This window comes from Pongo pygmaeus, chromosome 10 (genome assembly GCF_028885625.2).
Source record: "Pongo pygmaeus isolate AG05252 chromosome 10, NHGRI_mPonPyg2-v2.0_pri, whole genome shotgun sequence".
Taxonomy (NCBI): domain Eukaryota; kingdom Metazoa; phylum Chordata; class Mammalia; order Primates; family Hominidae; genus Pongo; species Pongo pygmaeus.
Window position 1 is genome coordinate 11480660 of NC_072383.2, and position 15317 is coordinate 11495976.

The 15317-nt window shown below is 35.0% G+C and overlaps 1 protein-coding gene across 1 annotated transcript; it reads right to left on the reverse strand.

The window, feature by feature from the left end:
- Window positions 1–1921: 1921 nt before the first annotated feature.
- Window positions 1922–3606, reverse strand: LOC129010818 (taste receptor type 2 member 30). The gene has a single exon (XM_054445351.1). It carries the CDS (start codon window positions 3204–3206, stop codon window positions 2247–2249), a length of 960 nt encoding a protein of 319 aa, XP_054301326.1. The 5' UTR covers window positions 3207–3606; the 3' UTR covers window positions 1922–2246.
- Window positions 3607–15317: the final 11711 nt, after the last annotated feature.

Sequence of the window (15317 nt, forward strand, 5' to 3'; positions counted from 1 at the left end):
CATTTGGGACTGGAATGGAACACCACACTGTGGCCATGAAGTCTGACTTTCATAACCTCCACCAACGGACTGGATGATGTAAGACAGAACAACAGAGATGGTAGTTCTAACTCATCTGGAACCCTGGCCAAGGGGAAACAGAAGACTAACAACAGCTGAGCAGATACATTCTCCCTCCTCTCTCTCTTCCATGAACTAATGCCAGCTGTGGTTTCCCTTTGTAGCCCTTCTGGAAAAGTGCTGGGAGTCAAATGCATGCATCTGATGACCATCATGCCGTCTCTCTCACCTCACTGTGAAGTGGCTACCAGCAGAGTCATACAAGACATCACCACACATTGTTTCACATTGGCTCTTGTCTCAATTTCCACGACCCTGCCATTTTTGTCTTGAAATTGTCTTCCATATAAATATCATCACTTTAATATCAGGTATTACGTTAAAAACATTTTAGTAAAGTAGCTGGTTACTAACTCAGTTTTTTTAAATGAAACGCCTTTTTATATGATAAACAACTAGAAAATATCAGAATACGAATATATAATTCACAATAGAAAAAAATACATATGCAAATAGACCAAAGTCTTTGATATGCTTTTTAAAAATATTGCAATAGTGGCATCTAACGTTGTCTCCAATTCAGACACCTGATACAGCTGCATCAAGACTATATTATTGTGATATTTCCCCTAAAATTGTGGAATAGCCAAACTTTTCCTCTGAGGAAGGTTTCTGCTTGGACAAGCCTTCAACCTCAACCTGAGACCAGAACAGGATAATTCATTCAACTGCAGATTTTATGATGAGTTTCCTTTTCATTGGTTTACCACATCAGCTTACCCATTTTATCCACCCATTTATTTGTTCATTAAAATATCATTTTTGACCATCTATTCTTTGTGCTGGGTTCTAGGTCCTGGGAGTCAACAGAAAGGCTGACAGACAGGATCTCTTCTTTTATGGTTCTTACATTGTACTGAGGAAGATACATGATTTTAAAAAATACATGAATCAGGTGTGGGGATGATTTATCTTAAGGTTTGAACAACATTGTTAAAATTTCGTAACACCAAGAATTAATACAGTCATGTAGAATTTAGCTGTAAACAAGACTGTACATTTCCTTCTTATAACAGAACTTCCTATTAATGAATATGTCAAGACAATTCCATTTAATCATTGACAACAAAATTACACTAGGTCAAATCCTATAATTAATACATAGATTTCATAGATACTATTTCAACATTTACAAAAAGGTGCACTGAATTATTTTCCATAATTTTTATACTATTTCCACATTGATAGATTTTTTTTTAGAAAACGGAAGATTGGAGTTCTCTTATCTGAAGTTTGGAAGGAATTTTAAAAATGGAAGATAAGGATATAATTAGCAATTCAGGGGCTTAGAAGTGCTTTAGAAAAAATACTAAAATTACATCAGAGCTCAATTTCAAAAAAAGTTTTTCTTTAATTCAAAAGCTGGAAGAAATGACTTTTCTAACTGCATATGGAAGCTGATAATAGCAATCAAGATCATGATCATGATTTTTCATCCCTCTTATAGAAGAGATTTTTTTCTAAGTTATTCACATACTTGTATTAAATCTAATATTCCTCAGTACTGTTTATGGTACACATACATGAAATTTACTCTACGTATACTTGTCACTCAAATTTTATTCTGTTCATTGTTTTGTAACAATTCTGATTGCTTTTTACTAAACATAAAATAAGAATTCATAATGGAATAAAACCCTGAAGATACATCCTCATTAGTGATTAAGAATTGAACGACCTTATTATCAAAAAGTTATAGGTTAAAACAACAGATTATAAGCACACTGTAGCATATTTGTGTCATTCAAATAACAATAGAAAAGAGCAATATTTTTCCTGAGATAAGCTGTTAGTTCTTAATAATTATAAATAGATATAAATTCTTCAAATGAAATATAAAATACATGCATGAAATAAACACAGCTTCATAATTCTGAGGAATTTTTGTCATTTTCTATAATTTGGCAGTTTTTGTGAAAAAACAATAAAAAGCGTGTTATTGTCAATGTTCTTCAGTTTTTCATACACACATACACACACACACACGCACACATCTATATATATGTATACTTTTCTAGACTAACTTTAGGTAAAAGACTTTTCTAGGTATACATTTGGAAATTATTCATATACATATATTACAGAAAACCCAGTAAGAAATGTTTCATACACCACCAGTTTTTCTGCTAGAAGACACACAATGCCCCTCTTGTGAATCTATGGAGACGAAGGCTTCTGTCTTTCACCCAGTACCTCACATGCCACAAAACTGAAAGAAAAATCTGCTTTAGCTTCTTGTTTCCCCAAATCAGGATGAATGCATGGGTTGAAGGATAGCTGAATGTAATAGCTTGGCAGAACATGAAGACAGGTTTCTTTTCCAGCCTCCCAAAATTATAAACTGATATGATCATGGACAGAAAGTAAATGGCACATAACAGGAGAAAGCAGGTCACAGTTTGCAAAGCTTTTATGTGGACCTTGGTGCTGGGGTCTTGAGATCCTTTGCCATGGAGCTGCATCTTCTTGAGACGTTTACACAGAGAACAGATTAACAGCAGAAAAGATATCAGGGTCAGAGTGAGGGGTACAAAGTTTGCTAGCATGGTTAGAGTCATATTTGAAAGGAACACTGCATTCCTCAATTTGATCTTCCAAGTCAAATTTCCTTCATATTCTTTTGTCCATACAATCTCATTCATGTTTATCACAAAAAGATGACAAACCAAAAACAGTAAAGGCCCCAACAGTATCACCAGAATGACACTTTTAACTCTCCTCTTTATGCGAAGAAAAATAAGGTTGGAGAAATTGGCAATCTTGAGCAAATAAAACATGCTGAGACTAGTAGCAAGCCAGTTGCTGAAATGGTTGGTTACTGCCCAGACATTATAAGCAGTAATTCTTACTTCTACACTATAAAAAGCTAGATTCAACTCAGTTGCATACCAATGTAGTAATAATGCCCAGAGCAAACCAACTCTGGAGACCGCCAGAGCAATGAGAATTTGGTCAGCAAAGGAGATCTTTTGTCTCTTGACCCACTCAATGGAATTTACCAATGCTATGAAGCCATTAGCAAAATTTCCAATAACAAATATAACCACTATTAGAATGGAAAAAATGATGGGCAGAAAAGTTATCATGTCTGATCAGACAAAAAGAAATTTTTAAAATGCTGGTATAGTGTCAGTGGTTGTGATTGCTTGAATATCCTGACCTTAAATTCTATATGCACCTGATTTGTGAATGTGCTGTGACATTCTTTTTACTTTTAATTGTTGTGACCAGTGTCAAGCCAGAAATCACCATGGCATGCTAATGGGTAAGTTCAATGCTCTCTTTATGGAAAACATTTTTATTTTCAAAACAAGTCAAATTAACTCATTCATTCACCGTCTGTTCTTGTTATAGGCTGGAATTATTCATACTGAAGTTGACATGAAACCTGAATTCTCATTTGCTAGTATGCAAACAAGGACATACTCACTTTCAGTGTTTGCAGTTTTTCCTTGTGTAACCTCTCCATCATTTGTCTTTAGTGACTTCAGTTGTTTAGGAAGTTTTATAACCCAATATGTAGATCATATAGTAAATGTCTAAAATCTTAGAGAGCTTGATCATAACTAAGATCATCACCAATATGGACTTTTTTAAATACCAGATTTAAATACACAGAATCCAAACTTTTTTTATCAAAAGCATCTAAGATTTACTTGAGAACCACAGGCAGGCCAATATTCCATAAGATCTGGTTGCTGCTAACACTTTTGTGTAACTTCATTATTCGCAAGCTCATAAACACACACACAAACACACACATGTGCACACCACTTATGAATGGAACGAATTATTTTCTCATGATTTCCAAAATAAAAAATCAGTTTCCAGGAGGTTGTCCAGGTGAAGTTAGTCCTATTTTCCTACTCAAGGTTTTCAGCCCACAAATAATGTTTATTTATCAAACATATCTCTAATTCTTAGGCCTTTGGTAAAGTTTCTCTCAAGTTAAATTTTTAAATATTTATTATTTAATTAAAATGTTCAGCAATTTTATAAGTATTCCAGAGTACCAGACCCTTTGATATATAATCTTGCAGTATCCTCCCATCACACGAAGACTGACTATCTTTCCCTTGAACTTGGAGTTCAATCATTTAACTTACTTTGATGAACAGAAAATTAATACATTTTGCATAGAAATTTGAGACGGCTTCCATACTGGGTGTTCTTCCTCTTTCCGTTTACTATGAGAATATCACCTGGCTAGTACACTGTTCCCAGAAGGAGAATCAGAAACTAATGAAGGCAGATTGCCCCCACCTGATCCAGACTAAATTGGCCAAACTCCAACGACCTCCAAGATGCAGAATTTGGCCCATCTCAAGTCACCAGAGCCATCCAACAAACCCATTTAGAAAAACAAAATCCAAAGACATGAGAGATATAAATATCTAACGTAGTTTTGGAGGGTTTCTCTTGCAGAAAAACATAACTGATAAAAGAACTCTGCTAAACCAAGAGTGTGGGAAATATGTACAACCTTGTTGTGTCAGGAATTCAGGAGCCAAAAGAAAAAATAGACGGGGAATGGCAAAGGTTTGTTCCTGTGAGGTGGATAATTAAGGTTAGAAGAAATCCTTTGGAAAGATCTGGGGGTGGCAGATAACATCATCTCAAATTTCCTCATGTTGCAACTAAATAAGAAAGTTCTTACTTCAACTCTCTTAGAGTTGTATAAGAATGTATACAAATAGTTTATTTTTCCCCTCAGTATATAATGAGACAAGTAATAATAATTTCTATGAGATGTTTCTCCTAATTAAAACTTTTTATATTAAAATTATAATGCACACTTAGAAATGAACCAAAACAAAAATGGGAAATACCGCAGTGTATCATAAACATTCAAGTAACCATTACGTGGAGCAAGACAAGGAACACCAAAAACAGCCTAGGTCCACCTCCATGCCACTTTCCAAGCCCCTAAACCCTTCTTCGCATCTCCTGAGATAAGCAATATCCATAATTTATATTGATTATTTCCTTAATTTTCTTTATACTTTACCAACTAGGTATGCAACCCTAAACTGCATAGCTTGGTCTGGCCTGCTTTGAACTCCGTGTAGGTGCAATCCTACATGTTCGTCTTGTTTGTGGCTTCTTGGACTCAACATTATGTTTCTGAAATTTAGTCACATAGTTGCAAGTACATGTGATTTTTTTTCACTTCTCTATATTGTTCCATTTATGGAATTAATGTAATGATTCACCCATCCTTAATATACATTTGGTCAGCTTCTTTTTTGAAGTTATGAATAATTCTACTAGAGAATTCTTTCATATATGATTTGATGCAATTCCTCTGTATATATACCTTTGGGTAGAATTACAGGGTCATTAAAATCTCCTCATAGACATAGAAAAGTTCAAAAACTACTTTAACTAAATTTACTCCTGTCACCTTTACCTCGTCTATTTTTTGCCATTTGCATATGTCTTATCAATTATATAATCACCCCAACAAGACATTATTATTTTATACAGTAAACATTCATTTACAATTATGCACATATTGACCACTTTCATTAATTTGTATCCCTTCTTGCATATTCAACTTAATATTTCCAATAAGTCTCTTTATTGGCCAGGCAGGGTGGCTCACACCCATAATCCCAACATTTTGTAAGGCTGGGGCAGGAGCAGCCCGGAGTTCAAGATCAGCCTGTGCAACACACTGAAACTCCCTCTATAATAAATTGTTAGCCAGGCATAGTGAAGCTACTCACAAGTTCTTTAAAAAGGAGTTTTTATAAATTTTTAGTATACCTGACATGAAAATGGTCACAATTTTCTTCTTTTTGTAATACTTAGGTCACAAAAAAGATTAAAATCATGGTCTAGGCATTCTCCTGCAACTTGGAAGAAACTGGAAATTGATTTGATGTGAGTAGCTTTTTTTGGATAGTAGCTTGTCTGTTGCTGGGTCATCACCACAAACTCACCTCATAGGGAAATTCAGTGAGCAGCACTGGATCTGAAAATGTCATTACAATTAATAAAATATAGTGTCTCAACCACAGCTCCACCATTCTATTCCATGATTTAAATTTTACTCTGTTTTTATAAGCAGAAATCAAGACTTCTTCATTTATAACAATCTTTAAAAGATCAAAGAGTAAAACAGTACTTACAAGTTTATCAAACATTGAAGAACTTTTATTCCCATGGAAACAAAACTGAATCTGGTGCTTCTAAGGAATTCCACCATTTAATCCCTATCCGTGAATATAGTTTTGGTTATAGAACTATAACCTTCAAACTCCATCATCACTCACTCAAGTGTGACAGAAGATCTGAGGTCTTACCTCTGTTTGACAATTTGGTCCTAAAACCCTCTCTTTAGAAATCTAACCTTGCCCACAAAATGTGCTATTTGCTTTGTCTTTCTTATTCGGGAGGTTTAGTTCCATTAAAATCTAAATTGTTTCCATCGTGATCATAGTGAAAAGAGGATTAGTTTAAGCTCATCCATAAATAATTATTTGTTTAAGCAATGTATTGTAAAATAAACTACACTTAATTTCTAAATCTAAATGTATTGAGCTTGACTTAAACTTTGCTGTTTACTCCTGTAACTTTCCAATAATTATGATCTTTTTAAAATTACTTATTTTCCAAATTATGTGTTTAAATATTTCAAAAATAAATCATTTAATGAGACAGATGTGGATATAGATAATGATGATAATGATGATGGCAGGTAAAAGGGAGAATGCTATTTGATAAATGTGATTTCAGTCTTGCTTTTTAAGTACTAGAGTTCAGGGTAATGAGAGAACAATATTATTATTCTTCATGGCCTCATGATTCTTATATTATTCTCAGCATCAAGCCTAGGCAAATACCCTCACGTGGTATTTCATCAAGAATAATGTAAAACCAATGTATTTTCAATGATTTATTTGCTTTTTTTATTTTATTACACTTTAAAAATTCATAGCAAAAGTGACCTCCAACAATTAGGATTCTATTTTGGGGTTTTTTGTGCAGTTTTCAATATGAAAATAGACAAATACTCTATGCAATATACAGCATATCAATTTTATTTCATTTTTTTAATAGCATCATTAGCAAGCCAAATTCTTGTAAATGCTTTTTCACATTCTTAGCTATGGTGACTAAATCTGGATTATCTTACTATAGCAGTCAAAGTAGCATTATATATGCACAAACATACTCAAAGATCACGCTAAATATGTTTTACACCTTAACAAATTTGCCTATGATTTTTTTTCTCCAATGTAGAACCAAAAAAATTATAGTAACAAAATATTTAACCCAAAATGCAGGTGTACACATGAATAGTATTGTGAAATTAGAATGCTAACAATACGAATATACATATTTCATTTAGAGACACATTTTGGGATAATAGGTCTATATATTTAATATCCATCTTACTATAGTTTATTGGAAATTCATGACTTTCTGACACTTTGAAATGTGAATTATAAATAATTAAATTGGAAATAAGAATAAAGGTGTCTAGCAATCGTAAATATTCAAATTTTGATGTTTCAAATTCATATTAGCATTAAGAAGGTGGATTTACAGTTGTTGTTTATCTTCTTTTTTAATTAATTTAAGAAAACTTTTGGGCCAGGTGTGGTGGCTCGTAACTGTAATCCCAGTTACAGTTTTTTGGGGAGGCTGAGGCAGGTGGATTGCCTGAGCACAGGAGTTCAAGACCATCCTGGGCAACATGGCAAAACCCTGTCTCTACCAAAAATATAAAAAATTAGCAGGGCGTGGTGGTGCACGCCTGTTGTCCTAGCTACTCTGGAGGCTGAGCTGAGAGAATCACTTCAGCCCGGGTGGCAGAGGTTGCAATGAGCTGAGATTGCACTTGTGCACTCCAGCCTGGACAACAGAGCAAGATCCTGTCTCAAAATAAAAAAAGAAAAGTTTTAAATTTTAACTTGTATTTCTTAGTACCATAATGCTCTATTCTCCTTTATTCAGCAAAAACTCTAATTACAATGGTGTCTATGAGAATATGCTGTATCACCCTAATTTTATATGTAGAAATGTACTTTATGTTTTTGCTTTTTTAACTTTTTTTTATTGGGGAATATAACATACAGAGAGTGATAAAACCTAATAAACAGTAAGAGAAAAAATTATAACATTAACACTGATGTTACCACACCTTGGTCAGAAAACAGAATTTGCCAGCAATCCAGATACTCCCAATATATGTCTTCTTGTTGATATTTCCCTTTTATTTCCTCCCTCCTGACTACCCCAATTGTTATGATGATCATTCATATATTTCACTGTAGAGTTTTATCACCAATGTAACAAATTACAATGTATTAAAAATATTTTTTTAAACTTTATGTAAATGAGATTATTCTAAATGTATTTTTCCATCTTGATAATTCCTTTCACGTCTGTATTATTATCTATGTAGCTCAAATTTGTTCATTTTCTTTGTTGTATTATCCTGTTATAAACATGTCAGTCTTCTTTGTTAATTTTGATCACTGTATAGTATTCCATTGTATAAGTATGCCATAATTTGTTTATCCATTTGGAGGACTGACAGACATTCCAAGGCCTTCTCAACTTTAGCTATTGAAACTCAGTGATATATGTATGTATATGTATTCGGATAAGAGTGTAAATACTGGGTTTAGGATGTGATCCTTCATCTTAATCAGATAATGCTATACTCAGCCAAAATGACTGTACAGATTTATCATCCTAGGAGTAGAATATGAAAATTCCCATTGTGTCATATCCTCTCCAAAATAAGTAATGTCAGAGTAATATTTACAGTTTTGTATTTATATAACATATTATTAAACAATATTTTCCAAGCCCTTTTCTATTCTAATTTAGAATGTATTTTTACTTCAATAAATTTCATTCTATGATGGTTATTTCACATACATTTATTAATAATGCCTTATATATTATACATATTTATTTATATTTCATTATAAATTTGTCTAACCTTTTTTTCTTCAAATTTCAAATACTCTTTTGTTATAAGCAAGTGTAATTACACTGGAGATACTTTCTTTAATCAATCATTATGCCAAAGGACTTTGAAAAAATATAATTAGTTAACAGCATACTGTAAGGGAAATTTTAGGATTGTTTAACAACTCCTAAAAGGACTCAAAGACAAAAATGTTGAAATATAAAAATACACTACAAGCTTAATTTAGGTGTCCATGGGAAAAATAAATATATCATTGCTGTTATTGAAAAAATGGTAGCAAATTCATCATGTCTGAATGTTTTAAAAAGTAGGCCTAATATCACTGGTCAAGATTCCCTTTAAGGTCCTGACCTTAACTTAACTTCTATGTGTAACTGATTCCCGAATGTGCAGTAATGTTCTTGTTCCTTTTAAATTCTGTGACCAGTGTCAAACAGGAAAGCATCTCAATATGCCAATGGATGAAATCAATGCTATCTTTATGGAAAACATGATAATTTCCGAAACAGCTCAAATTAACTACTATTCAAACACAACATCCTTGCTGTAAGATAAAATTTTCCATATTGATGTTGAAGTGAAAGCTGAATTCTCATCTACTAACATGCCAAGGAAGAGTGTTTTAATTGTTCTGCAATTTTTTCCCTGTTTCACCTCTCCATAATTTGTGTTCAGCAACTTCAGTTGTTAGAGATATTTTACAACCCAATACATATATGACACATTGGTTGTATAGCCTGGTGAATGGAGCTTGAAGATAGCTGGGATCATCACCAAAGTAGATTTATTTTTTTCAACGCCAGTAATATGTAGAGTGAATCCCAACTTTTCCTACCAAAAGCATTCAAGGTTTTCTTAGGAACCTCAAAAAGGCCAATAGTCCTTAAAACCTGGTTGCTACTAAGTAATACTTTTGTATAACTTATTGTTAACAAGCTCATTAATACAAACACACTCACACACATACACACATACTCACCCCTCATGAATAGGAGGAATTGTTGTCCTATAATTTCCAAAATGGAAAATTAATTTTAGGGAAATCATCCAGGTGGAAATAGCCCTATTTTCCCATTTGGGCTTTTTGACCCATATTCAATATTTATCAAACTTACCACTCATGCTTAGGCCTTTCACTAAGTTATTCTCTTGAGTCTAGTTAATACTTAAATATTTATTGTTTAATTAAAATGCTCAGCAATTGTGTAACTATTGTGGGTCACTTGAACAACACATGTTTTCCATTGAAGAGTCTAGACTTCTTTCTATATGAATATTTGGTTTTGTTTTCCTCTGTTTAATTTATTTTTGATTACTTAACGGTTTAAGATGAATAGATGTTACAATCAGTCTCCAATCTTGGATTTTATTTATTTTTCTTTTTTTTTTTTTTTGTCTTGTGTTTTATTTATTGTTTTTTTTTCCTTTTATTATTATTATTATTATTATTATTATTATTATACTTTAGATTTTATGGTACATGTGCGCAATGTGCAGGTAAGTTACATATGTATACATGTGCCATGCTGGTGCGCTGCACCCACCAACTCGTCATCTAGCATTAGGTATATCTCTCAATGCTATCCCTCCCCCCTCCCCCCACCCCACAACAGTCCCCGAAGTGTGATGTTCCCCTTCCTGTGTCCATGTGTTCTCACTGTTCAATTCCCACCTATGAGTGAGAATATGCGGTGTTTGGTTTTTTGTTCTTGCGATAGTTTACTGAGAATGATGATTTCCAATTTCATCCATGTCCCTACAAAGGACGTGAACTCATCATTTTTTATGGCTGCATAGTATTCCATGGTGTATATGTGCCACATTTTCTTAATCCAGTCTATCATTGTTGGACATTTGGGTTGGTTCCAAGTCTTTGCTATTGTGAATAATGCCGCAATAAACATACGTGTGCATGTGTCTTTATAGCAGCATGATTTATAGTCCTTTGGGTATATACCCAGTAATGGGATGGCTGGGTCGAATGGAATTTCTACTTCTAGATCCCTGAGGAATCGCCACACTGACTTCCACAGGGTTGAACTAGTCTACAATCCCACCAACAGTGTAAAAGTGTTCCTATTTCTCCACATCCTCTCCAGCACCTGTTGTTTCCTGACTTTTTAATGATTGCCATTCTAACTGGTGTGAGATGGTATCTCATTGTGGTTTTGATTTGCATTTCTCTGATGGCCAGTGATGGTGGGCATTTTTTCATGTGTTTTTTGGCTGCATAAATGTCTTCTTTTGAGAAGTGTCTGTTCATGTCCTTCGCCCACTTTTTGATGGGGTTGTTTGTTTTTTTCTTGTAAATTTGTTGGAGTTCATTGTAGATTCTGGATATTAGCCCTTTGTCAGATGAGTAGGTTGTGAAAATTTTCTCCCATTTTGTAGGTTGCCTGTTCACTCTGATGGTAGTTTCTTTTGCTGTGTAGAAGCTCTTGAGTTTAATTAGATCCCATTTGTCAATTTTGGCTTTTGTTGCCATTGCTTTTGGTGTTTTAGACATGAAGTCCTTGCCCATGCCTATGTCCTGAATGGTAATGCCTAGGTTTTCTTCTAGGGTTTTTATGGTTTTAGGTCTAACATTTAAGTCTTTAATCCATCTTGAATTGATTTTTGTATAAGGTGTAAGGAAGGGATCCAGTTTCAGCTTTCTACATATGGCTAGCCAGTTTTCCCAGCACCATTTATTAAATAGGGAATCCTTTCCCCATTTCTTGTTTTTGTCAGGTTTGTCAAAGATCAGATACTTGTAGATATGTGGCATTATTTCTGACGGCTCTGTTCTGTTCCATTGATCTATATCTCTGTTTCGGTACCAGTACCATGCTGTTTTGGTTACTGTAGCCTTGTAGTATAGTTTGAAGTCAGGTAGTGTGATGACTCCAGCTTTGTTCTTTTGGCTTAGGATTGACTTGGCGATGCGGGCTCTTTTTTGGTTCCATATGAACTTTAAAGTAGTTTTTTCCAATTCTGTGAAGAAAGTCATTGGTAGCTTGATGGGGATGGCATTGAATCTGTAAATTACCTTGGGAAGGATGGCCATTTTCATGATATTGATTCTTCCTACCCATGAGCATGGAATGTTCTTCCATTTGTTTGTATCCTCTTTTATTTCCTTAAGCAGTGGTTTGTAGTTCTCCTTGAAGAGGTCTTTCACATCCCTTGTAAGTTGGACTCCTAGGTATTTTATTCTCTTTGAAGCAATTGTGAATGGGAGTTCACTCATGATTTGGCTCTCTGTCTGTCTGTTATTGATGTATAAGAATGCTTGTGATTTTTGCACATTGATTTTGTATCCTGAGACTTTGCTGAAGTTGCTTATCAGCTTAAGGAGATTTTGGGCTGAGACAATGGGGTTTTCTAGATATACTATCATGTCATCTGCAAACAGGGACAATTTGACTTCCTCTTTTCCTAATTGAATACCCTTGATTTCCTTCTCCTGCCTAATTGCCCTGGCCAGAACTTCCAACACTATGTTGAATAGAAGTGGTGAGAGAGGGCATCCCTGTCTTGTGCCAGTTTTCAAAGGGAATGCTTCCAGTTTTTGCCCATTCAGTATGATATTGGCTGTGGGTTTGTCACAAATAGCTCTTATTATTTTGAGATACGTCCCATCAATTCCTAATTTATTGAGAGTTTTTAGCATGAAGAGTTGTTGAATTTTGTCAAAGGCCTTTTCTGCATCTATTGAGATAATCATGTGGTTTTTGTCTTTGGTTCTGTTTATATGCTGGATTACATTTATTGATTTGCGTATATTGAACCAGCCTTGCATCCCAGGGATGAAGCCCACTTGATCATGGTGGATAAGCTTTTTGATGTGCTGCTGGATTCTGTTTGCCAGTATTTTATTGAGGATTTTTGCATCAATGTTCATCAAGGATATTGGTCTAAAATTCTCTTTTTTTGTTGTGTCTCTGCCAGGCTTTGGTATCAGGATGATGCTGGCCTCATAAAATGAGTTAGGGAGGATTCCCTCTTTTTCTATTGATTGGAATAGTTTCAGAAGGAATGGTACCAGCTCATCCTTGTACCTCTGGTAGAATTCGGCTGTGAACCCATCTGGTCCTGGACTTTTTTTGGTTGGTAAGCTATTGATTATTGCCACAATTTCAGCTCCTGTTATGGGTCTATTCAGAGATTCAACTTCTTCCTGGTTTAGTCTTGGGAGGGTGTATGTGTTGAGGAATTTATCCATTTCTTCTAGATTTTCTAGTTTATTTGCATAGAGGTGTTTGTAATATTCTCTGATGGTAGTTTGTATTTCTGTGGGATCGGTGGTGATATCCCCTTTATCATTTTTTACTGCATCTATTTGATTCTTCTCTCTTTTTTTCTTTATTAATCTTGCTAGTGGTCTATCAATTTTGTTGATCCTTTCAAAAAACCAGCTCCTGGATTCATTGATTTTTTGAAGGGTTTTTTTGTGTCTCTATTTCCTTCAGTTCTGCTCTGATTTTAGTTATTTTTTGCCTTCTGCTAGCTTTTGAATGTGTTTGCTCTTGCTTTCCTAGTTCTTTTAATTGTGATGTTAGGGTGTCAATTTTGGATCTTTCCTGCTTTCTCTTGTGGGCATTTAGTGCTATAAATTTCCCTCTACACACTGCTTTGAATGCATCCCAGAGATTCTGGTATGTTGTGTCTTGGTTCTCGTTGGTTTCAAAGAACATCTTTATTTCTGCCTTCATTTCGTTATGTACCCAGTAGTCATTCAGGAGCAGGTTGTTCAGTTTCCACGTAGTTGAGCGGTTTTGAGTGAGATTCTTAATCCTGAGTTCTAGCTTGATTGCACTGTGATCTGAGAGACAGTTTGTTACAATTTCTGTTCTTTTACATTTATTGAGGAGAGCTTTACTTCCAAGTATATGGTCAATTTTGGAATAGGTGTGGTGTGGTGCTGAAAAAAATGTATATTCTGTTGATTTGGGGTGGAGAGTTCTGTAGATGTCTATTAGGTCCGCTTGGTGCAGAGCTGAGTTCAATTCCTGGGTATCCTTGTTGACTTTCTGTCTCGTTGATCTGTCTAATGTTGACAGTGGAGTGTTAAAGTCTCCCATTATTAATGTGTGGGAGTCTAAGTCTCTTTGTAGGTCACTCAGGACTTGCTTTATGAATCTGGGTGCTCCTGTATTGGGTGCATATATATTTACGATAGTTAGCTCTTCTTGTTGAATTAATCCCTTTACCATTATGTAATGGCCTTCTTTGTCTCTTTTGATCTTTGTTGGTTTAAAATCTGTTTTATCAGAGACTAGGATTGCAACCCCTGCCTTTTTTTGTTTTCCATTTGCTTGGTAGATCTTCCTCCATCCTTTTATTTTGAGCCTATGTGTGTCTCTGCACGTGAGATGGGATTCCTGAATACAGCACACTGATGGGTCTTGAGTCTTTATCCAATTTGCCAGTCTGTGTCTTTTAATTGGAGCATTTAGTCCATTTACATTTAAAGTTAATATTGTTATGTGTGAATTTGATCCTGTCATTATGATGTTAGCTGGATATTTTGCTCGTTAGTTGATGCAGTCTCTTCCTAGTCTCGATGGTCTTTACATTTCGGTATGATTTTGCAGTGGCTGGTACCGGTTGTGCCTTTCCATGTTTAGCGCTTCCTTCAGGAGCTCTTTTAGGGCAGGCCTGGTGGTGACAAAATCTCTCAGCATTTGCTTGTCTGTAAAGTATTTTATTTCTCCTTCACTTATGAAGCTTAGTTTGGCAGGATATGAAATTCTGGGTTGAAAATTCTTTTCTTTAAGAATGTTGAATATTGGCCCCCACTCTCTTCTGGCTTGTAGGGTTTCTGCCGAGAGAGCCACTGTTAGTCTGATGGGCTTCCCTTTGATGGTAACCCGACCTTTCTCTCTGGCTGCCCTTAACATTTTTTCCTTCATTTCAACTTTGGTGAATCTGACAATTATGTGTCTTGGAGTTGCTCTTCTCGAGGAGTATCTTTGTGGCGTTCTCTGTATTTCCTGAATCTGAATGTTGGCCTGCCTTGCTAGATTGGGGAAGTTCTCCTGGATAATATCCTGCAGAGTGTTTTCCAACTTGTTTCCATTCTCCCCGTCACTTTCAGGTACACCAATCAGACGTAGATTTGGTCTTTTCACGTAGTCCCACATTTCTTGGAGGCTTTGCTCGTTTCTTTTTATTCTTTTTTCTCTAAACTTCCCTTCTCACTTCATTTCATTCATTTCATCTTCCAGGGCTGATACCCTTTCTTCCATTTGATCGCATCGGC

Coding starts and splice junctions, on each gene's coding strand:
- LOC129010818 (XM_054445351.1), bottom strand. CDS start 3,206: ATGATAACTTTTCTGCCCATCATTTTTTCCATTCTAATAGTGGTTATA.